This window comes from Medicago sativa, chromosome 3 (assembly GCF_051527215.1).
Source record: "Medicago sativa cultivar Bolivia chromosome 3, Bolivia_mono, whole genome shotgun sequence".
Taxonomy (NCBI): Eukaryota; Viridiplantae; Streptophyta; class Magnoliopsida; order Fabales; family Fabaceae; genus Medicago; species Medicago sativa.
This window is the reverse complement of record NC_140751.1, coordinates 81,941,555-81,967,716: the sequence shown is the minus strand read 5'-3', so window position 1 is coordinate 81,967,716 and position 26,162 is coordinate 81,941,555. Positions and strand designations below refer to the sequence as shown.

The 26,162-nt window shown below is 32.3% G+C and overlaps 2 protein-coding genes across 2 annotated transcripts; both read right to left on the bottom strand.

Annotated features, from left to right (window-relative positions):
* Positions 1–2,595: 2,595 nt before the first annotated feature.
* On the bottom strand, positions 2,596–4,961 carry LOC146940903 (OVARIAN TUMOR DOMAIN-containing deubiquitinating enzyme 4-like). Its single transcript, XM_085754670.1, has 5 exons — positions 4,542–4,961; positions 4,129–4,250; positions 3,865–3,905; positions 2,991–3,089; positions 2,596–2,864 (listed from the first exon to the last, which is right to left on the bottom strand). Exons 1-5 carry the CDS (start codon positions 4,585–4,587, stop codon positions 2,717–2,719), a joined length of 456 nt encoding a protein of 151 aa, XP_085610796.1. The 5' UTR covers positions 4,588–4,961; the 3' UTR covers positions 2,596–2,716.
* Positions 4,962–5,909: 948 nt separating this feature from the next.
* Positions 5,910–10,847, bottom strand: LOC146940902 (U-box domain-containing protein 6-like). The gene is made up of 6 exons (XM_085754669.1): positions 10,582–10,847; positions 9,609–9,770; positions 9,028–9,213; positions 8,741–8,848; positions 7,226–8,388; positions 5,910–6,875 (listed from the first exon to the last, which is right to left on the bottom strand). Exons 2-6 carry the CDS (start codon positions 9,660–9,662, stop codon positions 6,086–6,088), a joined length of 2,301 nt encoding a protein of 766 aa, XP_085610795.1. The 5' UTR covers positions 9,663–9,770; positions 10,582–10,847; the 3' UTR covers positions 5,910–6,085.
* Between the last annotated feature and the right edge of the window lie 15,315 nt (positions 10,848–26,162).

The window sequence follows — 26,162 nt, the reverse complement described above, 5'->3', positions numbered from 1 at the left end:
ATAGTTTATTGGTGTACAAATATATTTTAAAATCCCTTCAAAAAATATATATCTAAAAATAATGTTTTTTAAGGAATATTTAAAAATATATTAGTATTGTGACGTTTAGCTTTTTTTACAAGTTTGACTGTCAAAAGAAATAATCTTTTTTTACAATATTTGTGATATCTAATTTTTTTTTATAATTGGTATCTAAAGAAATATCATGGAGTTTTTTTATACACTATGCATTTCATTATAGTATAAGTTAATTTAGCAAATAATACACTGATTAAGAAATATAGTTATTTTTATTGATTTAACATAAGACAACTTTCTTGTTCAAAAAAAAAAAAGATTACATTCAAAAATCACTTTTAATAACTCCTTTTATAAATGAATGTGAAAGAAAAATATATGATATAGAGCTTTTTTGAGGGGTGATATGATAAAAAGCTCGACAAAATTTGTCAAGAAAATAAAAGAATTATATGCACATAAAAACTTATAACCTCAATTATAACAAACATAATAACATTATTTTATCTTATCATATATTGATACACACATTTATACACACACGCACGCACATATAAGAAAGATGGTTTTGTAAAACTATTCAATATTTTTTTTTTCAAATTAATTTTTAAATTTCATAAATTATAAAAAAAATAGAAAAATTAAATAAGTAATAAATAATTTTCTATAGTTTTTTAAAAAAAAAAAATAAAGAAATACATTAACACTGCTAAATCAACAATTCATTTTTTTTTTAAACTTTATGAGTAAATACATAAGTCTTATATATGTTAGATAAGCTAAATAAAGATATATTATATATTATGTGTAAATGACGAAACTATCCTTGTAGGATAATTATTTTTAAATATTCTAATATATTTTTGTAGGATATATTTCAATAAGCTGCCCTTGCAGGATATGTTTTTTGTCATGGCTACCAAACAGACGTTTCTCTCAAACAAGATTGAAATTTTAGTTTGTTGAGTTATAGGAGTCTTGATAGACTCAATCACATTAGTTTTAGGAGTCTACCTCTTTAAGACACACATCTAATATAAAAAAGAAAGAAAAAAACTACTACTGTATACTATAGTATATACTATTTAACTCCCATACCTGGTTTTGGTTGAAAATGATTGAAAAAATTTGACCATACTTGTGGAAAAATATTATTTGGTTGTTGGATCTACCATATATATCTAGTTTTGGTTTGACCATCATAACCCAAATTACAAGCCATACATCAATGACCCATGTACTCGTTTTGCATTCCATTTCAACGATTTCTTAAATTAGACAAACACTTTTATCATCAAATAAAAAAATTATACAGGTGATTACGGTTTATTTATATTAGATCAGTTTGACTATCCTTCAAAAAAAAAAAAATTAGACCAGTTAGACTGATGTATAATTTTTTTCTTACGTAGAAAAATATTAACAAAAATATTGATCGATGTAAAAATGTGAAAATGCTATGTAGATGAACTTTTTTTTACTAAATGTAGATGAACTTCAATTTTTTTTTTTTGGAAAATATTTTGCTTTGGACCAAAATTTTGGGAAATAGTTAGAACTTGATTTTATAGAGAGAAATACTAGAATCAGATAAATGTTAAGAACCCTCTCTTTTTAGTACTCTCTCTAACACTTAAACTCTTATTTGGTGAAAATCATGAGTCAGTGAGTCACATAGATTTTAGAGAAATGATATTTGTACAACTATTTTCTAACAACTTTTTGACAATTTTCTCTCTCATACTCACATTATCTTCTTATTTTCTCTCCTCCTTTTTCTCTCTCTATTATTTTTGACCAATCAAAAGAGAGAAAACCAAAGTTGTTATAGAAGTTGTACCAAATAGTTGTACAAATATCACTACTCTAGATTTTATCCGATAATAGAGTGTGGGTTAACACTCCTCACTAAGATTAATGGGATGAGAGGGACATAAAGGTTAGATGTCACCGTTTGTAGATATTTTCAATGCAAGCACTATAGTCAATTTACCATCAAATATCAATCCGTATTTGGCCTGCACATGGTTTTATTTTAAGCTTTGACAATGTCTCCCTCTTTCTTTAGTGCAGTTATAGTAAGTAATGTTCCACATGGCTAACAAAATTTAGCCAGTGAACTCTAGTCATGTCTTCTTCTTTAGCAAATTTTATTTTTTTACGAAAACTATGACCATTTAATTAAAGAAAAGAAACCAACTCATTTATGGTACTTTATTATCATCATTTGAATGAAGAAAGCAAAGAAAAGAATGACTCTGTTAGTCAAACTCATTTTTCTATAATCCTAGTACTTGTTTTTTTTTACTTTTGGGAGCTTTTTGCTTTGCGACAACCGTCAATTTTTGTTGACTTGTTGCTAAGCCAGCAGAAGTCTCAACAGTTTTTTTATTTCATAATTTTATTTCATATTTTTTTTCCCAGTACTCTCGGTATATATTATGCAATGTACCTACCAATCGAGGTAACTTCGCGGGGACACTTTTTGTTTTATTTTGAAAGAAAAAATGTACTAGTATATTTTTACAATTAATGAAAACGTTTTTCTCCTGATCAGAAATTCAGAATTTGCTTTGCTTTGGTACTGAGACGTCACAATCATATTGAAGCACATTTTCAAGGTATAACACAGTTAATTATTACTACTAGGTTACATGAAAATTAAAATTGCAGAGTTAGGATTGCATATTGCGTATTATCATGTTGAACACTTCAATACATCATAGTGGCCAAAACCATCATAGATGACTCTAATAGGATTCTCCTTTCCATACTCCTGGCCGTATTCAGCTATAATTTTAAGGTTATTGGAATTTGTACGCTGCATGACCACTGTTATAGGCATCCTAAATCCATAAGACACAACATGATTAAAATATCAGTGAATGTTCTTGTCATGTATCTCGGTCTTCTTAACACTGGGTAAATAACATGTATCATATGAAAGTTTTGCAAATGAAAATTGACTTAACTGTAAAACATGCGACGACGTGAGAAGTTCAGGTTCTCCTCCCCATACTTGAGACTTTCTCATTTGAACTGTATAGGTGTTAAAGTCACCTTCAAGAAACCTGTACAATATGAATTAAACACAAATTCATTGTGCACTACTAATGAAAACATTAGAAACAAGTATTCAAGACTAGCTTTTAAATGTAACAATGTTATAATCTAGGCATTTCGTACCACTTCATGGTAAGGAATTCAGAATTGATGAGATTTAGATGATACAATATTACTGATTAGAAAACAAGACCAGATCATCTCCGTTTAATGGAGAGTCTTATGAAATCTGAGTCAGAGAAAATAAAAGGTCAGAGGGGCTTTAAATATTGAAAATAGAAACGATAAATTGTTTAGGGGCGTGGATTGTCTCGCAGAAGAAAAGGTGAGAGATTTTCATCGGAGAGAATCCATTTCCATGGAAAAATATGTTTTGTTTTGTCACGGTCACGTGATTAACGTGAGGCACTCTCATATCATACTTGTGTTGCAACTCGGACTACTACTATTTTTGTCAAAGGAGTAAAAAATCATTGCACCTCACTTAAGATATAAATATCCACAATATAGGTGTGCATATAATCAAAATATTAGGGACTGGTACATAAACATGATGTTCTAGCAAGGTAATAAACAAAACAATTAGTTACTTTGACACCTAACATGATTGACCTCAAAATTATTCCAATGAACTAAAACTTGCTGTTACCAGAAAAAAATGAACCAAAACTTGCTTGTATGATAATTAACAGAAAAGTCCCATTCCCAAATCAGTCTCATTATACTAGTATTAGTTATTGTAAATTTGTAACCAAACTTTTTGGTTAAAGATAGTTAACTTACCATTCAGTGTCTACTCTCCTCTTGATGAACTCGTCCACAACCTGCAAATAATAATGTTTTCCCATCATAAAGATTCAAATGCATCAAACTGAAAGAACATCATATATATAATAGCCATATATAATTTGTGCTCTATTTGCACAAATGTTGCTTATTGTCCACACCAGAAAACCAATTACACTACATAATTTCAACAATAAGTATGTCAAACTAGAATGTATAAGTTTAATGATGAAAAATAAAAATGATTAGTCTGTCAATTACTTTGGCTCTGAGCTCATCTGCAAGTTCTTTTTGCCTGGTGAGACTTGGAGGTGGGTCCCCTCTTCTGAGGCAGGCACCATAGACCGCAGATCTAAACATACATCTACCATCTCCTGGTATTCCTATAACAAAAAAATGTTTCAAAATTAAGTAGAATCAGAAAAATTAATAATAAGCTGCAAAGCACGTGCATATTTTTCAAGTGATATAGTAACTCTTTTCCATTTGAAATTAATTATAGGTTTATAACCATGCAGTCACTATATACTAATACTACTAAATCATCACTTTTAATTTAACAAAATGATGATGCTTTCGCAAGAAATTTAATTGAATTAATCCAAGCACCGTAAGAATAAAGAAGTTTTTCAAGCAGAATAGTCATGAAGTAAAATGAAACAATTAAGACATACGAATTATTGGAAGGTTGCTACGTAGCGATCTTTCTGATTGTAGCATCACTTGAACCGCGAAACCAAACTCAAATCAAGCACGGCATTAATTCAGAAGAAGAATAACCAGTATATTGCTCGTCTTTGGAGCCATAGTTCATAAGATATTTATTACTTTTTAAGTCATAGATAGATTCTTATGAAAATTATAATTTTTACGTAAAAAGAATACTCTTTTTTATTTATCACATAAAGGAGAAACACTTTTAGATCAACTATAAATCCTGCATCACACTTCCTCCAAACTTTTCATCTTTTCTTTTGGTTGAGTTGTGCTGTGAGCTTCAGCACTCAATAATAGAATCAGATGCTTTTTTTTAAACTTTTCTTTATAGCCTTTCAATTTGTCAATTACTTTTACTGAATTATAATTTTAAGCCGCAATGAGATTATGGGCGTACGTTGCTTGTTAAACAAATTTTGCAACGAGAGAATGTATGAGGTGTGTTATCTAGACACAAAGTCGGACATAATCGACATGTGTAAAATACAATTCGAATGTGTGTGGTGTCGGACCAATGAGAGAGAAAAAACAATATAAAAGTCAGAAACCAAATCATGTAGGATTTTGTCTAGAGAGGTATATGAAACAGTGGCTTTTGTTCTTTCAAAGGCAAGACAAGACACGTAAGGAGACGATGACCAACCAAATTTATGGGACCCCACAATAGACTGTGGACAGACAGCTATATATTCAAATTCATGAATGTGATGAATGAATATTAGAAACCTACCATTCCCTCCTGATAAGGAATTGGTTCTTTGGTCTTCACCTTTGTTCCTTGTGCCAAATAGCTGTAGTTTTTTCTAATTTTGGACTTTATGTTCAGTCCTCTCTTTTGTTCCAATAGCATTAATACGACAGATAGTGTTCCATAAAAACTGAAGCAATATTGTCCTCTCTTTCTAAAGATCTTTTTGAGTAAATTTACCTAATGAATTATTTAAGTTTGTTACAAATTTTTTTTTTTTACAGAGCAATTGAAATTTTCTATTTCTTTTCTTATACTTTTTTTTAAGGAATTTCTGTTCTTATACTTAAAATTCTTATTTCTTGTCTAGACTATAATAATTAAATCTTCTTGCACCCAAATTTATTAGTGATTGACCATTTTCCCTTAGACTATTATAAAAAATCATACAAAAAGAATATTATGAAGTTTATACTAAATTTATGACTTGGAAAATCTTCAAATCAATTTGGATCTCAAAATCTATCATAAACTCCTCAAATATAGAAAATGAGAATAAAAAAAAATTAAATAGAAAGTTATGGTGTTTTGTTCTTTCTTTACTAGCTAAGCAAGAATTAGGAATCTCCCTTCACCATGAGACATAATTAACTTTCATAAAGTAAATCTAACCCAAAATAAATTCAATAAATTACACATGCCTGTACAACTCTTCATCGATTTAAAGTCTAAAAAATAAGCAGCCATTTACATGAGAACATGAGTGAGAGGGATGATAAAAAGCAAGACCCCCAGAAGATTTACATTCTAAAACTAACACTGGTAAACAGAATAGCTTTTGCTTTTCCATAGAAAACTAAGAGCTTTCCCCACTTTTCTTCTAGATATTGATTTACTTAGAGGTTTTGTTTCTCGAGGAGGCATGGACAAATCACCAGCTTCAGGTGAACAGTCTTGAGTGTTAGCAGGTGAATGGTCTCGTTGTCGCTGCTCTCGAAAGAGCATCAAGAGTTTCTGAGCTTTCTCTCTTCCTCTTGAGGTACCATTTACCGTTATCGACACCAATGCAGGTATAGCGCCTTCTTGCAGGACCATCTCACAACATTTCTCACTTCTGTTGCATAATATTAGGAGGCAAGACACAGCTTGTTCCTGCTCTATGGATTCACCAGTATCGAGTATAGAAGCCAATGTGCTTATCAGTTCAGGATTCAACATCATTTCCTCTCTTCCTTCGTGAGAAACTGCCAAATTGACCAAAACAGCTATGCATTTTTCAGTCCATGTGCACTCGGCCTGGCCTACAAGAAGGGATTGTAGGCCATTGATGATGCCAGATGAAAGGAGGTTCGAAATATTTGAGGGTACGGTAGAAATATTATAGAGTGCATGGAGGGCATCTAGCTTGCACTGGACTTCTATCTTAGTTCTAAGCATCTGGATTAGGAACTGCACGGCCTGACTCGCGCCAATCATATGCTTGGCTTCTTCAAGGCAAGAAAGATTAAGATAAAGGGCGGTTGCACAACTGTACGAACTGGTGCTTGAAACCATTTCCTCCAACAACGATAAGATTCCCGCTGATATCATAAGTTCCTTATTTCTGTTGAAGAAAAAGAGATCGAGTTTATGTTAATGAATTGCACTAAAGAAAAGAAAGAACAAAAGAAACAAAATAGCAAACATTATCCTAATTCAGAAATAATTATTGGAACTTAATTCTTCTATTTCTTCAAAAATCTTTAGTCCAGTTTAACATTGGAACGTCCTAAATAAAAGTTGCAATTCAATAGGTGACAGCATTATTTTCAGCATGCACTTGTGAACTATGCTCGTCTGCTCTGCATTTTCGACCTTGAGCACTAGGAGCAATAATGATAACTGTTTTAAATTTGTGAACATATACAAAGTAGATTCACATTACTGTTCAAATCTAAAATCATTAAGTCCTACCTGTTGTTATTCACAGCCAGGTTGAACAAAGCCATAGCTCCGTTTTCCAGAGCCATCGCATTCCCTTCATGCACAGCTGATTGAAGAAACTGAAAAAGTGCTTCAACAAATCCATTAGCCCCCATAAAAATCCTGGCTTCCTCATCATCCCGCAGCAAGAATCTTAACCGCTCTACCACTTTACACTTCCTTTTCCAATTGTTCCCTTCGGTCAATACTTTCAGTAAACTAAGATACTTCTCACTGTCTTCCTCTTCCTGTGCAGAGAAACTTTCAGTTACATTTCCCTCAGTTTGCTCTAAGATACTATTCTCTTCAAGTGGAACAACTTTGACACCCTTCAATTTGCAAGAGTTGACACTGTTTACAGATCTTGAATTAATGGATTCGGAATCTGATAATGCCAATCTCCAGTAGTTAAAATCAAGAGATTCGGGAGGGCCTTCAGGAATAGGGATTCCATTCTGTTCACACCAACTAGCCACAAGACCCTTGACACAGTAATTAGGAGTCAAAGAAAGATGTGCAAGTTTCTGTTGAGTTTTTGGGCAGGTGTTGTGGCCATCATTGAACCATTTTTCTATACAAGCTCTTTCATATGTCTGCCCAGAAGCAATGATAACAGGATCGCTCATAAGTTGCAGTGAGATTGGACACCTTAACTCTTCTGGTGGAAGGGGCATTTGACCTGATTTCTTTTTGTTAGGTTTAAAATTAAAGGAACCAAGTTTTGATATCTGTCTGTCAAAGGCTTGACAATGACCACCAGGAACACCGTTAGGAGAACAAGGTTGAACGGTCGGAGAACACGGTTGAGAACCCTGAGAATCATTATCGTCAGAGAACTCACTTCTAAATAACTTGGAGTATTTCCTCATAAGGTGTAATAGATATGCAATAATTGATTCCTTCCTCTTGTCTTCCTCGGCCCGAGCCCTTTCAATGAGCTTTTTTAAAGCTCTTCTTTCGGTGAGAGCTGCTCTGGAAGATGTGATTCCAAGTCTAGTAGCAGCCATATGAAAACACTCAAGTTCACTACTATCATTAGAGTTGTTAAACTTTCTATCCTGCTGAAGCAATGCAATTAAATCATCCCCAACTTGCTTCTCCGATGAATCGAGCGCGAACACCATACCAGCAATTTCGTTCACAATTTCATCAATCTGAACAGAGGTAAATTCACAAAGAAAAAATAATCAAACTCAGAGTCTGTACAATCTAAGCATTAACCATGATAAGCAAATATACCATATGTGCATGTACATTCACATATTAGCATAAGTCTTAAGAAAGCTGAAACCAGAATATAGCAAACGAGGTGGCATTCGATTATTTTGGAAAGAATTAATTCAGAGAATAAATAGGTTCCACTTGCTCATACATCGAACACGAAATTAACAAAGGCTGAGATAGATTGTTCCTTAATTGAACAAGATAATGAATCTAGAATCAAATATAAATGAAATTCAAACACAAAAAGAGAAACTATACAACCATATCGTTGAAAGTTATCACCTGATACCCAATGGATTGGGAAACGATATCTTCCACCAGCTTAAGACTATCTACAAGAGCACACTTGGCCTTCTCAAATTTGAGAAGAACAGAGTCCCCAGTTATAGCCTGCATCATAAGTAAAGTTATTCTAAGATACTTTAAAAATGTATTTCAGATTAAATTAAATAACCTCGCCAAACAACATAAGAAAAAAAGTATGAGGTGATACTGTAAATTAAATAAAACTTACATACTAAATGGCAAAATCATAAAATAAAAGTGATATCAGACTACAATATTCATACCAAGTAAAGTTTACTACACTCTGAGCAATGCTTAAGTACATTCTTCGCCTTCTCTAATGCTACATGCAGTGAACATAATGCCTGAATTCCAGATTTGCTCCTAGGCCTAGCAGCTTCTAAAGAAGGAAATAATGACAATACTTTACAATATATTGCAGAAAGACTTCTGCACATTTCTGCATGTAACTGCATAAGATAAGAGATGCATTGGTTAGAAGATAATACATTGCAGTCAGAAAATTACTCAAATAAAAGGTCTGACATTTCACCAAAAACAAAAGTCCAACAGAATGTGAAACAATGGTCAGAAAAAGCATGGTAGAGTATAGAATGAATGCAAAATATTTGCTCTATTTTCTTAGTTTGGCATGCAATTCAACTCATTTTCTTAAAATCTTTCGAAGTAAAAATTTAAAAAAAAATGCTTAACAAACTAATATTTAAGCAAGTTGACTGCTTATCCTTAATTTATAGTTTTATACCATTGCATAAGGACTTGTTCACTTTTCTTTTCCAACTCCCGTCACCGACAAAATAATAACGAGCAACTAACATTTGCCATTAAAAAATTTATTTCATACCTTGGCGTCGCTTGCAGCAAAGAAATTTTCTTCAACCTCAGAAACATCCATCATTCACATCCACTGTGTAAACTTGGGTCCTAAATGATCTCAATTGTATCCAGAGTTAACCAGGAAAGAAATCAACTAATAGTTTTGGGGTGATAAACAAACTGCTTCAGCCTGTTCAGAATTTAAACAAAAAAAATGCATTAGCCAATACCATCATTATATCTAAACATTTATATTTTTTTTATTTTTCAATTCTACAAGTACCTCCTTCAATAGAAAAGAAGAAAAAAAAAATCTGCTAGTAATATAATTAAGTGATTTTAATATTATCTGCATAAAAAACTGCATCAAGTATCAACCCATATCACTGCTACATTAAATCTCATGCTATTTTATTTATGCAGTGAGCACAGTTTTTGTTTTTAAAATGTGCAACATAACCAAAACAAAGATGAACTCAAATCATAGAGGCACTAGATTTCCAATGCCCTTATTATAATTATAATTAAAGAGGAATAAATAACCATCACTTTCTGATTAGTGTTTTCATCATTTCCTCTCCAACCAAATAGACCACAGAAATGATTAAAAATTCAAATTAATTTGTCAAATGACATCATCAAAAGAAAGGAAAAAACTGTAGAAAAAGCAAAAGTTTCATAATAGACCGTTTAAACCAAGGATTAAACACAAAAAAGTGGGAAATGTAAACAAATCAAAATCGAACATTTTCCATTGAAGGAAAAAATTCATGTTGATCAAAAAACATTTTCCATTGAAGGAAAAAATTAATGTTGATCAAAAAACAACTTTGAAACCAAACAAAATCAACCAATACATTTTATTTAAAACCATAATTCCCAGCTAAGACAATGTCACAAACATTATCACCTCCAGCAATAGAAATTAATAATTACAGGTTTCAGAAATGTGATTGAGATTTCAGATTAGAAGATGATTAGGGTTTTGAAGGAAGGTTTACCCGCAAAAAAGAAGAGAGAAGAATCACAATCATATCATATTAAGCCAATGAGAATGAAAATTCAGAAAAATGGCACTAAAAAAATTGAGGTATTGTTTCGATCTATATGAGTTTTTGTGTTTCAGAGACAGGGAGGCATTGAGGTTAGAACAGAACAACGAATTGTTGAGAAGACAGAGAGGAGAGGACAACAGAGAGAAAGAAGGAGGAAGGGAGAGATAGGAAAAATATGCAGATTTGGTTGCTACCACTCCCTTCTTCGTTATGGCGTAAAATCTAAATAAACTATATATTATATGGATTTTATTAGAAATGGGTTTAAGTTAATTGATTATATTATTATTGACTGAAAAAAAGTATAGTTTAATTTTTTTTTTTTAAGGAAAAGCTATAGTTTAATTGTGTACGAGCCTCAGCTCAAACTAACAAAAATGTTTGAAATTTTAGACCGAATATTAAGACTGAGAGTCACTTATATTTATTAGTTTATAACGACTTTATCATTTCTTCTATCTAAAAAATACTCTCTTTGTTCCTATATGTAAACACATTTGTATTTTCATACTTCCTCCGTTTTAAAATGAGTGTCGTTTTAGGTGTTTACACATATTAAGAAATGCAATGATTAAAAGAAAGAGAATGGTTATTTTACCAAATTATCCTTATTAACTATTGGTTAGTTTTAAAAGTAATACTTTGGAAGTAGTGTGCAGAGTATTAATTGGAGGGTACAATTGAAAAGAAAAAGTTATTATTGCATTGGAAACTGAAAGCGACATTCATTTTGAAACAAATTTTTTTGGCTAAAGCGACACTCATTTTGAAACGGAGGGAGTATTTCTTAAGAAAGGTTGTAAGTGCAATTAATGTGTCTATTTTATGTGTTAATATTACTAAATTATCATTTGTTTATATGTGTATTAAGTTTAATTTTTAGGAAAATGCATCTAGTAATGTAAAAAGAAGTTTACATTTAAAGACAAATTTTTAGTCAAAAAGTGCTTAGATAGAGAAACAAAGGGAGTGGTTTAATTAATTATTTTACACTTTTTTTTGTCAAGTAGATTAGTGGCTAGAATTCACCTTTTTCAAGGTGAATAAGTGGGGTGTCCGGGTTCGAACTTGGCCCCTACATATAATAATGTATGTCCCTGTCAACTGAGTTATGCTCACGTGGTTTTTACACTAGTTCATGATAGCTCAGTGGTCACGGTTCAATTATACACTTTAATCGAATGATATGCTGTCGTATCAACTAATCAAGATTATGATTAGTATATTTTGTTATTTACAAAGTTATTTTACACATACATTCAATAATATATTGTCATATCAATTAATGAATATGTATTATCATATTCATTAATTGACGTGACAACATATCATTCAATACATATGTAAAATAATTGTATATTAATAAAATATATTAATTAAATTCATCTATATGTTTTTCATATTCACTAATTTATATGGTAATTGACAAGAGATTATTGGATGTATTCATTTTTTTTTTGAAGGAATTATTGGATGCATTCATTAAAATTAAACGAGGGAAATTTGGATTTATAAGAATGAAATGAACGCTGTTATTTCTCTTTCCCCCGCTTCACCGGCCGACAGTTGCCGACCTCCTTGTTTGTCGCTTAGCAGACTTGTCATAAATCATTCATGATACTTGCTTCCTGACAAATTTGTCCTTTTCACTTCTTTTTTTGTTGAGATTTATTTTATTTTTTTAAATAAGGGTCACGTTAACTTGTGCCATTGAATGGAAATTCAAAATAACTTTTATAATTAAAAGACAACTTTTTAAACTTTTAATGCATTGAATGTACAATTTCCAAGAATTTTTTTCTACATTTAGTTTTTTAACTTATGCCCCAAGGGCATAAGTTAACATTTGCCTTTAAATAATAATAATAACTACTTTACTAAAATCTTTAGAATTACTCTTTAGACCATCTACAATTATAGGCACCTCCATTGTGACATTAATGAATATGGTGCTTATAAGGATGAGTGTTTTTATATGCACCATCTCTCTCCTACTCCCTCTGGTCCTATATATAAGAAACAATTGTCTTTTTAGATACATTTGATAATTAATGTATGTGGACTATATTCTAACTAGATACATCAATTATCAAATGTATCTAAAAAGTCAATTGTTTCTTATATATAGGATCGGAGGGAGTATTACTCATGGGTCCCACATGTTTAATTAATTATATATTTTTTTCTCTATATTCAATTATTGTATTATTTTGATATTAAAAAATAAATTATATAATAGTTGTAAATAATAGTTGAATTTGAATTTGCTTGTAGCATACAGCCGTTGGAAATTTTACTCAATTAGCGGTCGACAAATTCTTGTATTTAATTACTCGTTAAAAAAAATTGTGTATTTAATTACTTTATTTTTTCCTTTTTTTTATAATTTATAAACAAATTACTTCAATATTTTAAAATTATATAATTATGAATTAGTATATAAGTTATTGTTAAAATTTAATGATATAGAGTTATTACTGGAACCTAATTAATAATTATTTTGAGGTGCTGGGTTGGAGAGATTGAGTGCTTATTACTAAGTAGTATTAATTATAGAACGAAAGACGTGTACAGTCGGGACCCATTTAAGCACCCAAACGGGGTGCTGCATTGTGGATGGTCTTAGGATCTGCCAGACAACTACTTTATAAGATTTTATTTTGGCAATTAATTTAAGTGGTACCTTATTTAAGTACAGTCATAAATAAATGTAAAAAAAATGGAATCATGCATTATTTCAGTCTTATATTGTCTTATAGTGATTTTGTATGTAAAAAAAATGATACGTACTTTGCAATCCAACGTGCTGGGTGGTGATGAATTGGACTACATGGTCACATGGAAAAGCATATGGGTCAATTAAAATTTAAGTAGATTCATGTGCTTTGCAACAACAACAAAAAAAGTAGATTCATGTGCTTCAAATATTATACCTCATATTTTGTTTTTAGAAAATTCAAACTCATCTATACTTTTTTTGTATGTATTAAGTGCAAGATTTATCTCCAAGTTCTTTGGCAATTAAGAATATTCTTTAAATTAAATCTCTTCTCCCTTTTATTTTTCTAAGATACATATTTCACTAGACTCTCATGTGAATGCTAACCTTGTTTGATAACTGAAACTATAATCTAGAAAGAAATTAGAGAAATGCAGCAAAAAGATATCAAAATTGAAAGGGTGCCCAAAAAGCTCTAGCATGTGGTGTTGGTGCATCACAAAAATTATACCACGGGTTTACCTAATCCTGCAAATTTGTTGCTTCACAAAAATCATGGCGGGATGCTAGAAAAGTTAATTTACTGAACGTGGAAGAGCACTTTCATGTCTTCCAGAATTAAAAAATGACAAACATCATTATGGAAACTAGGCAAGAAAAAACAAGAACCACCAAAGTTAGATCTCAGATCCAGCTAAAATAAATATTTGATAGTACACCCTTAATTAAGAATCATCTACACCATTTTGAGAAACTGATCACAATGTTGTTAAAAACAAATGCTCTCTCTCTCTCTAGTCTTAAATATAAACAAAAGTTGGAGTATATCAAACTCTATGAACCAAGTCCATGACACCTCATTTCGATTAAATTTAGGCAAATTTAGATATGCAGTATAAGTTTAATTGTGTTTTCATACTGTTCCTTTAAGTTTTATTTTTGTTTAAAATGATCATTTATATTACATTATGTTTGCAACGCTAGTCTTTAAGTTATGCTCCTATGAACATATCATTCGTAACATTCTCTATGCTATCCTTTCGGATAGATTATTTCAATAAACTCTTCATTATGGGGAGAAAAAAAAAACTACATTCATGTTGTGTTATTACCACTGTTAGTTTTTAAGTTATTCTCATTTGAACATATCATTCGTAACATTCTCTATACCATCCTTTCGGATAGATTATTTCAATAAACTCTTCATTACGGGGAAAAAAGTTGCATTCATGTTGTGTTATTACCATCCAGGGCCGTTCCAATAAAATTGGAGGCTCGGCTCTAATATTAAAAATGGCCCCTAATAAAAATAATTAATGATAATTTAAACAATTACAAATAAACAATGAGGATTATTTTGATTTTAATTTGTTTTGTTGAATTTTTTGTTTGTTGATAGATGTGTGGGTTTGGCCTAACTTGTCCATTTACTCTTTATTTTTGTCAAATAATAAGTGTTTGATTTAGACCTACGTAACAAAAGAAAACATTATACTAAATCCCAACAATTATACTTGTAACTCTACAAATAATTGAGGCCCCCCATAAATTGGAGGCTCGGCTCCGTAGAGCTCCTTGCGCTTGGCAAGGAACGGCCCTGTTACCATCTATGTTACATATATGATTGTGGGAATCAAAGCTTTGTTCCACAGCTAAATATGAACAAAATTCCAATGCTCAATTTTCTTTTAGGTTTAAAAAAAAAAATCAATTGTGTTCATTAATCATGTCACAATAGATTTGAATGACTCGCTATTTTTTGGGTTCTTAAATTTAAACCATTGCTTCTAAATGGAAATATTGCTGTGAAAAATTAGGCTATGTGGTCTTAAGATTTTCGAATTTGGGAATTTATATATTTAAAGAAGAAGGAATGAATGGGAAAAGAAAACGGATGAATTGACATGTCTAAATGTCTATGTTCATTTTTATCATAATTAAAATGTCACTCATGTTTTTTTTTAACAAAACTTGTTAAAAAAGTAATAGGGCAAACAAAATGTAACATAGATAATTAATTTAGGCTCCTTCAAAAAAAATACGAAAATAAAAAATTAAAGAATCCTCTCAGTTGGCATTACAACCTTAAAAGGAATGTGAACTTAATTGTGTCTTAAATGGCATTACAACCTTGTTAGTAGTTTTATGTAGATGAATTCAATAGATATATATACTAATAGGGTCGACTCAAGGGTAAGGTCACATAGGGCCGACTCAAGGGTAAGGTCACTAAAGCCTTCGCTTTAGGCCTTCAAATAACAAATTATTTTTCATTAAAGTTTACAAGCAAAAAGGTCTTATAATCGAACAAAAATAGTCTCATATATTCAAAACTGTTTTAGACCTCGCCTACTTTTAAAAATTATTAGGTCGGCTCCGTAAACCAACCGAATCCCATGAACTATTTGCCGTTTGTTTCACAAACTTTGTATAGGAGAAACTCTTAGGTGGTCATTGGACCAAGAAATTGATTTTGGTCACATCCAACCAATGCATGAAACTCTTAGATGTGTTTTGCTGTATATCGATCCCATTTCACGTGTACATTGTTTTTATAACAAAAATACAATACATATAGTTTTTATCTCATTCAAAAAAGTCTTAAATTATTGTTTATTAGATTGGATAGTCACTCAATGGTTTAATGACTTAACTCATTTTTTTATATAAGTAACTAGTATTGAATATTGACCAAAGATATATAGTTTTTGTGAATAAATCGTTTTTTTTTTCTAGTAGCCTAGTGGCTAGAGCTCACACAATTATATGTAGAGAAATGGAGTGTCTGGGGTTCGAACTCCGGCCCCTGCATAAGTTATGCAATGTTCCTGACAACTGAGTTAAGCTCACGGGGACTGTGAATAAATCGTTTATGCTAATGACAACCAATATGTATTTTGCGGTTTTTAATAATTTAATAATTAACTATAAGAGTAGTGTTAACTTGTGTCCTTAGGGCACATGTTAAGAAACCTAAAAGAAGAAATTTTCTCTAAAATTTTGTGCATTTAAATGATAAAAAGGTTAAATATTAAATGCAATGCACATATTCCAATAAGTTTTTTCTATATTTAAATCATTAACTTGTGCCTAAGTTAACATTTCCCAAACTATAATTATTAGCTTAAAAATATCTGCATAAAGACTAATGAGTACAACAAGACAAGAGAGTTTTTCCAAAGCTAGAAATTTCCATCCTTGTATTGTTGTATCATGGGATGTTTGGTGGGGGCGGGTACAGTATAGATCGACTAGGTAGGTTTAGTTTTGTTTTGTTTTGTGTTGAACAGTCAAACTGATCGGCAGTGAATGTGTCCACGTAGTCGTACGGACAATAGGATTCACATAATAGATTTAATTATTAGCCTCTATAATTGAATAAAAAATGTGGGACCCAGAAGCAGTCCATGAATCCATACTGTTGTGTTTAAAACCGCAAATATCAGTTGACCCTTGACACCGGCCCTAATTATCATAGTACTGGCATGCATCCGTAGTTTTAGGATGGATGTGTCTGTGTTTTTCTTCATTCACGGTGAAAAGAATCTCACTTCTCTAGAAATAGAATGGAGCGCGCAGTTTAGAAATTAGAAATTTAAATACAGCAGGTTAAAGGGACCATCGATTTGACTTATTTTGGGTTTATTTGAACTTTTTTGTTGGCAATCCTATTTGTAGCAGTGTGTGGCTGTGTGCTATGAAGCTTAGATACGGATACGGATGCGAGTATGATACGATATGAGTATGCAGATATGCAAATTTTTTAAAATTTAGGATGCGATACGGCTAAGATATGTTAACAAAAATTTTATATTAAAACTTATATGTATGTAAAATACTTGAAGAAAATAAACATTGATTAAAAGAACTCAACACAAATTTTATTTAATGTTGATTAACTTAATCACCTCTCTCGTTACCTTCGTCCACGAGAAGTATAATTTTAAATGATTCATCGAGAAACAATTCTAGTGATGCATATCTAAAATTGAATCATATACATCTCTATTGAATGTTTACAACATTGTCTCACTTTTTTACTCTTTATCTTTTTCTGGGATACGTATCTGTGAAGTATCTTATAAGTATCCTTGTGTATCTGTGAAAGATCGTATTATAAGTATCCGTTAAAATATTTTTTAAAAATTTAAATAATTAATTCCTATACTTTGTGGGTGCGTATCCGCGAGTATCCGTGGAGTATCGGCATCCGATACATATCCGATACGAATATGTCTTCGTTTTGGAGTATCCGAGCTTCATAGAGTGTGTGACTGACTTTACGAATAAGAAACTTATCACTGTCTTAGGGTTTTATCTAATAAGCACAACCATTTTTATAAACTCTTAAAAAAGAATGGTTTGAATCACATATGTAAAAGTGTTAACTTGGATTAAAATTTGTTCCAAATTATTGATAATGATTCAGACCAACTTATTGTGATGTCAAATGTATGTTTGAATTCCTTAAAAAAATGTATGTTTGAATTGTTTTATTTGAGTTTATCTACAAATATAAAAATTGCGAAAATAACTTATTTCAACAGCTCATGGCATTGTTCAAAAGCTAATTCCAACTTATTTCCATAAGTTCTCTAAGATAACTTATGAAAATAAGTTATAGTTTATACGAAAATTGATCCTTATCGAACTAGAGATTTAAGGTCTAGAGGTTGATTAACGATAAAAATGATGACGATTGATTAGCTATTCCACAGTGGATTATGGTGTGGGGACATTGAGTTTTGGTGATATTGGTGACATTTGTGTGTTTTGATGAGAGATAATGTTTTATTAATGATTAAAATATATTATTTTTTATCATAGAATAATTGGATATGAGAGAGAATGTCACAAATATCACTAAAGTTCAATCTCACTTAAGTGCAACCCGGATGGTGCGCCTAGTGGCGGAGCCAAGAAAAATAGTTTTGTTAGGGCCACAAAAATAAACTATAATATACACACATAAGTTATGTTTTAATAAGCATCAAACACAAAGTTGACCATCAAAAAATTAAATTACATACCTTAGAAATTCAAAATAATTATCTATACATTTTGAATGACTTGAAAGTGTGATAGTAACTCATATTGAGATGGAGAAAAAGGTAGACCACAATGTAATTTTATTTAAAATTTAAATATATTTTATTAATTTACCCTAAAAAATAATATTTTTTTTGGCAGGGTGGGTCCTAGTCTTCCTGAGCTCAAGAGTGCTCAACCAGCGGGTGTACCTACAACACATTAATGATCAAGTAAGTAAGGGTCGTCAGTGTTATGATTTTAGGGTTTAGAATAGTGGACTATGGCGTCGCAAAATGAAAGAAAATCACATACCGTATCGACGTGGTCGTATGGGTCGTTCGTTCCACCGTAAGACTCCTATGATAAGGGTTTCTAAAGAGATTGCATGTACGAGATAATCACTTATCCTGTGGGTGAAAGCGTTTTGTCGGGGTAACGCATCTTCAAACCAAGATTTCTCTAACAAGGTGGAATAGTGGTAGCGATAATGAGACTATGAACTACTTTTACATCTCATTCCTACACGAGATAGAGGAGAGTCAACGTGTCCTTTGTCGTTGGGGTCGCGTCTTCTCACATATCTCGCACATGATCTTTGGCTCTTAGACAACGACCTGGGATGACCATTACCACAATGTCTTTTGGATATGGGCCTAGGAGACCTAAATGGGTGGTGAAAATATGGATCTAGAACTTCGAACAAAGAGATAAAGGAGAATGTTGTTTTATCTTCCTACATGATCGTGTGTTGAAAAGGATCTAGGTTTTCAGCAATGATCGACATAAGTTTGCACCATTCATTCTTGATGTGAGCTAGACTTTCACCTTGCTCTATACTTATATGGGATTATTGTTGGACGATTGTCCACAAATCAAAAAGGAGGCTGTTAGCTTCCAAGGCACCGTTGAAAGGTGAAATCCGTTGGATATCTAGGTTTCGAGGAGGTATTCCTTTGTTCCAAAGAGGGATTCCTTGGTTCGGAGGTTGGTCCAAATTTGCTTCAAGGGATGACGACTACACGTTAGTTTCATCAACATGGTGGAGGTGCGGATTGCAGGGCCCAAATCTTACCATTTGTCGTCTCGTTTAGGCACATAAATTTGAGCACAGAGTGGTGGTGAAAACGTTAAACATGTTTTCCAAAAACAACACCACTGATCCTTACCGATCCTAAGGTATGTCGTTTGGAGGTTGATTGAGGATGAATATGATGATAATTGATTGACAGCTCCAAAAACAATTTTAGCTAGTTGCATTTTGGATTTTTTTTTTCAAAGAGCCTACATGCGAAACTCAGATATACTAAGTGTAGACAAGTGAGAAATTGTGGTATCGAACTTATTGGCCACCATATTAAATGTCATTGCAACCTTTTACCATATGAATCATACTTACGAGACACATTTTGAATTTATTGCACCATGCACAAGTATTTATTTACTACTATTATATCAACAAGACTTATCGTATTTAATGGCACACTTTCTACCCTGAATAGTTTTCTTCTTTTTCGGTCACACTAGAGTTTTTTGTGCCTCTCTAAAAATCAATTTTCATTTCCCTCCCAATCTCCTCGGTTTCAACGGATTGTATTAAAGTGAGAGGTTTCCTTTTCTAGACATCCTTAGCAAATGGAACCACGATCATGCTTCTGATTGGTTTCAATTTGAGTTGGAGAATGTGGATGATCTTTTTTCCTTCTTTAGTTGTTGAAGTCGATGAATGGTTATTGAGTTGATAAAATGTCTTATTAAGTTGTCGAGGAGTCTGTTGTGATGTCTCCTCCGGTAGACCAAAACTTGAGTGGTGGTCGAAGCTGAACGTTTGAGGCAATTTTACTATCGGATGCTGATTTGATCACTGTTGACGGCGTTGGTTTTTTGAGGGGTTGTTGTTAGGGGATTTGGCATTTTGAGGGTGCGGGTGGTTTTTCTTTAAGGTTTTTGGTGTTTTTATTCTTTTTTTGGTGTAATACTTGAGATTTAATCTCCTTGTATATAATATATTTTGCCATTAAAAAAAATTTGTCGAGGAGCTATGTTGGTGATAAGTTTACAAAGTGACTAGACATAGATAGATGAATTTGTGGCAAAGTTTCAACGTCCGTCCTACTTCAGTTTGATCGCCTCTCTCTTCCTCTCTTTCCATTATTTTTATTTCACTACAATTATCACTATGAAGAATTGTTTTTGATTGTATGCCGACAACAATAGAAATTTAGATTTAGGCATATAGTTGTGTGTCAAGAAGATGAACAGGGGAATGAGGAAAAAGATGGAGAAAAAAACCAGTGTGGTGGGTTTAGGATATTTTACTGAAACCTTATCATTGAATGATAAGGAAAATTTATGTTTAGTGAATAACCTATATGACTTATACAAAAATTTGAGTTAAGTTAATCACCACTCCGCTAAAATCCACCAAGATAATCCATAAGCTAGATTGTCTTAAAATACATATATCAATATCTATATGCTAAAATCCACCAAGATAATCCATAAGCTAGATTGTCTTAAAATACATATATCAATATCTATATGCATAACGTATATTATGCAAAAAAAAAAAATTCCTTAAAAAAAAAAATTGCACGTATAAACAAAATTACATTTGTTTTTATGAGCTTAGCTCAGTTGGTAGACAATGCATAATATATGTAAAGGTCTGGGGTTCAAACTCTGCCGCATCCAAAAAAAAAATTACATTGACAATATATATCAATTAAATATTTTTAAAACGATGGTGCTCATTCGATTTGCGTATTAATTTGAACTGAATTCCTATTTTTAAGAGTTTTTTTAAGGTCCTATTTTCAAGAGTTAAAAATATCACTTAAGAATCGAAGGCAGTACCACTAAAATCACAACACCCATCGACGAGACAATTTGACTCAAATGATAAATGAGTTTTATCAAGGACAAATCGTTTAGGATAATTAAAATTCGATTTCTGAGTGGAACAATTCTTGATCAGACTATCGTTACTTTACAGTTGAACTCCGAATTACTAGGTCTTTTTCTCTTAGAAACCGAAGTGTCAACGTCCCAACGACGAGACAATTTGACTCAAATGATAAATGAGTTTTACCAAGGACAAATCGTTTAGGATAATTAAAATTCGATTTTTGAGTAGAACAATTCTTGATCAGACTATCATTACCTCACAGTTGAACTCCGAGTTACTAGGTCTTTTCCTCTTAGAAACCGAAGTGTTAACCTCATTAAAAAAAAAGTTGATATAAAATAGGTCGGGGCACATCATTCACACATCATTCACCTACAATAGGTCGGGGCGGTGTTTAAAAGTTAAATATGCTTTTAATGTATATGGAATTGATATAAAAAAAAATTATAAAGTACGAAAAAAAAAAACAAATTATTGATATTGATTTAATATAAATTATTGATATTTTATAAAATAGCCTTTTATTTTTTAATTAAAAGTCGTGTGTTTTAAGTTTTTGTTAAGTAGTCTAATAATTAGACCAACCCACTATAAGCAGGTCGTCTCAATTAAATCAATGTCCTTGCTCAAATATTAAAAATTGGATCCCTAATAAAAAAAAGTTCTAATATTAAAAATCGATCTCCTAATAAAAATAAACACCTAAACATAAAATGAATCTTAATCAACTATTAAACATAAAATGAATCTTAAGTATATTGGTTCTTCTTCCTTTAAAAAAAAAAGGTTTATTGGTTCTTGCTATCTAAATATAGTGACAAACTAGTACTATTAGAGAGAGTAACTAACTAATATTAGAATACATAATTGAACTTAAAACAATTGAAATAAACACAGATTATTTAAGGAACTTAATTTGTGTTGTTAATTCAAGCAAACAACAAGAAATTCAATGAATATAGTAGTTTTATATTAAAATAGTATAGTTTTCTACGTTCAATGGAGAACTCTGAAATGTATATTAATTCGTAAATTTTATAAAAGAATTGTAATAACGTAGTAGTTGTGCATTATGTTTTAATACCGAACCATTGCCAAATGTCCATTAACTTTTATATGTAATTAACGCTTTTATACATACATACATACATACATACATACATACATACATACATACATACATACATACATACACACACACATACATATATATATATATATATATATATATATATATATATATATATATATATATATTATTTTATTTTATTTTATTTTTTGACAAAAAATACATGAGGCCCCGAATCTGTGAAGCCGACTCCTTAGCCCACCTTCCACTTGCCAAGGGCCAAACCTGACTATAAGTGTAGGGAAACGAGGAATTTAGTATTTGAACTCTAATCCTTACATATTAATATAGATTAAGCTTTTCCATAAGAAAGAATCATTAGGCTTAGCTATGACATTTTCCAAATCATGGGTATTATTACGACTATACTTTCCTAGCATAACATCACACCATAAAGCCTTCTCACCACACAAAAGCTTCCATCCTAATTTCATGAGGCATGCTTGATTCATTTCAACAAGTCTTCTAATGCCAAGCCCTCCAACATTTTTTGGACGAGACACAACCTCCCAATTGATAAGATGCATTTTCTTTCTATGATCATCATCCCCCCAAATGAAAGCACGCTGCAATTTTTGGATCTCATGTAAACAAGTTTTAGGTATCATAGTGGTCATCATAGGGTAAATTGGCAAAGCTTCAATGACAGCTTTCGACAATGTGACTCTCCCTGCAAAAGACAAATGCTTGGCCTTCCAATTAGTAAGTTTAGTTTGGACTTGACTTATAATATACCGAAAATCCACTGGTTTCGGATGTCTTCCAAGGAGAGGCACACCTAAATATTTTTCCAATTTTTCAGTCTCACGAAATCCAGATAAACGGACTAGCTCCTCTCTTCTACTTCTGGACACATTTTTTGAAAAGAGAATGCTAGTTTTTTCATTACTAACCTGCTGCCCCGACATATTACAAAACATTTGTAACACTTTAATCACACATTCCATTTGTTTATATGAAGCTTGACCAAATAAAAGCAAGTCATCAGCAAACATGAGATGTGATATCTGGGGCCCTTGCCGTCCCGCCCTTAGAGTCTTCCAGTTACCATCATCAACTTCTTTAGAAATTAAATGCGACAATTTATCCATACATATGACAAAGATATAAGGAGATATAGGATCACCTTGTCGAATACCACGAAGAGGTCGGAAAAGTTCTGCACGCTCTCCATTCCACTTAACATTTGTTTGCACACTAGTTAATAGTTATAGAATGCATGATAACTGAAATTAATTGCTCTGGCAGCCCTACTTCATGTAAAGTCTTCAAAATAAAATTCCAGTTCATCATATCATACGCTTTAGTAAGGTCAACCTTAATAACAAAGTAGCCTTGCTTGTCTTGCATCCGATGCATACTGTGAAGTGTGAACCATTTCCTGAGCCACAATAATATTTTCATGAATGCTTCGACCTGGAACAAAACCTGTCTGGTATGGAGACACAATCACAGGAACAATTTCTTTGAGGCGATTAACGATCACTTTGCTCACTACTTTGTAAATTGTGTTACAAAGTGAAATAGGGCGAAACTGATTGACAAACTCCGGTGTTGATACCTTTGGAATGAGGCAAATATCTGTGTTGTTCACTTCTTCCACAATCTGCGGGTTACTCCACACATCTTTAACAAAACTACAAATATCACTACCAATCACATCCCAAGACTGCTGATAGAATCCAGCTGGGAAACCATCGGGGCCGGGAGCCTTCCAAGCATTCATACTAAATAGTGCTTTCTTGACTTCACAATCCTTCACCTCCTCACTTAAACGAATCAAAACCTGATGCTCAATTCTTGGAAAAGTGTAGTATGTTTGGTACCACTCACAAACATCATTTGTACCTCTAAACAAAGCTTGGTAAAAAACATTCACCATACTTTTCAAGAGATCCGGGTCATCAACCCACTTTCCTTCATTATTTCGCAACATCACAATTTTGTTTCTTCTCCTTCTATTTATGGTTTAAATTGAAGGATTTTGAGTATTGGTCTCTTGGTAATGGCCATAGTATCCACGCATGGAAACAATGTTGGGTGGATTATGGTATTAAAATTGAAAATTTGGACGTTGTCATTCCAAATAATTTGAGGGATAGTATGGTATGTGAGTTAGTGGATGCAAATGGCCAATGGAATGAAGAGATTTTGAAAGATTGGCTTCCAGTGGATGTTTTGGATAGAATAAACGCTATTGTGCCTCCAGAAAATGAGAATGGGAAAGACTTGAGATTGTGGCCAGGATCCAGAAGTGGTAAATATACAGTGGCAGCTACTTATGATTTATTGTGTGATTTTGACAGTTTAATTGTGGATAGTGATTGGAGGAAAGTTTGGTCTTTGGAGGTTCTGGAAAGAGTTAGACATTTTATGTGGATAGTTAAGCATAATCGTCTACTAACTAACTACAGGAAGCATAAAATGCATCTTGGTAATGCTTATTGTCGACATTGTGGAGATACTATTGAGACTACCATGCATGTTCTTCGCGATTGTCCTATGGCGATGATGATTTGGGTTCGTATTGTTGATCTGGATTTTAGAAATCAATTTTTTAATGTTAATTTTGATGATTGGCTGCACCTAAATCTGAATTTTGCTGGAAGTGTGAACGCGGGGAAGTGACCGTCGCTTTGGTCTATAACGTGTCACTCTCTTTGGATGTGGAGGAATAAAGAGGAGGCACTGTACGGGCTTTGAGAGACCACAACAACCGTGGAAGCAAGTTATAAATTATGCTATGAGATACATGGCAGCAAGTTATGTTAATCATGATGAGGTGAATGCAAAGCAACAAATTATGGTTAGTTGGACTTTACCACTGTCAGGTTGGGTTAAAATCAACTCAGATGGAGCGTGTCAAGGTGGCTTGCGAGCAGGGTGCGGTGGTTTGATTAGAGGAGATGCAGGAGAGTGGTTATGCGGTTTTTCTAAATTTTTGGGCAAATGTAGTGCATATGTTGCAGAGTTGTGGGGTGTTTTGGAGAGTTTGAGATTGGCTCGGAGATATGGATTTAGCAAGGTAGAGGTGCATGTGGATTCTAAAGTGGTTGTGAAGAACTTATCTAGTGATGGTGATGTTGGAGCTGCAGGGTTCCGGTTAGTTCAAAAAATTCGCCAATTGGAATTAGATTGGGAGGTTAAGGTGTGTCACACGTACCGCGAAGCTAACTTTTGTGTGGATGCCTTAGCAGCGATGGGTTGTAGCAGTGGTTCCAAGATGATTATTTATGAGCAAGCACCAGCTCATATTAGTTCGCTTCTTTTTGCTGATTCTGTTGGGATATTACATTCTCATAGTGTTGCCGTGTAGTTGTTTCTTTCGGGCTTAGGCCCTCTTTGTTTCCAAAAAAAAAAAAATAGATTAAGCTATCAACTAAGTTATTCTTAAGAGACTTTTTTTTTGTCTTGTTAACGAGTACCATGAACACTCTTTAAACATTCTAATTCAAGAAAGTATCCACTAAAAAAGTCAATTGTTTTGATTTCCAATTCATTAAATGCAATAATTCTCATAAAAATTTACTATTTAAATGTCTTAAAGAGTGCCCGGCTCGTTAACATTTTTTTTTAATAAAGTGTTACAAGTCCTTATTAATCCTATATTAGAAAATTATTAAATTATAATTTTATAACCATTAAAAAAACATTAAAAAAATTGTTCTTGTAATCTAGTTTAGTTGTTAAGGACAATACATAATATATGTTACGTAGGTGGTTGAATCCTCCACACAATATCC

Excerpts from the sequence above, each read along its gene's own strand:
- LOC146940902 (XM_085754669.1), bottom strand. The coding sequence starts at position 9,662 with ATGATGGATGTTTCTGAGGTTGAAGAAAATTTCTTTGCTGCAAGCGAC. Across the intron at positions 8,849-9,027 it reads AGTGTAGTAAACTTTACTTG|GCTATAACTGGGGACTCTGT; the intron begins GTATGAATATTG and ends CTTATGATGCAG. Across the intron at positions 8,389-8,740 it reads CCCAATCCATTGGGTATCAG|ATTGATGAAATTGTGAACGA; the intron begins GTGATAACTTTC and ends ACCTCTGTTCAG.
- LOC146940903 (XM_085754670.1), bottom strand. The coding sequence starts at position 4,587 with ATGCTACAATCAGAAAGATCGCTACGTAGCAACCTTCCAATAATTC. Across the intron at positions 4,251-4,541 it reads TAGCAACCTTCCAATAATTC|GAATACCAGGAGATGGTAGA; the intron begins GTATGTCTTAAT and ends TTTTTGTTATAG. Across the intron at positions 3,906-4,128 it reads CAGATGAGCTCAGAGCCAAA|GTTGTGGACGAGTTCATCAA; the intron begins GTAATTGACAGA and ends TATTATTTGCAG.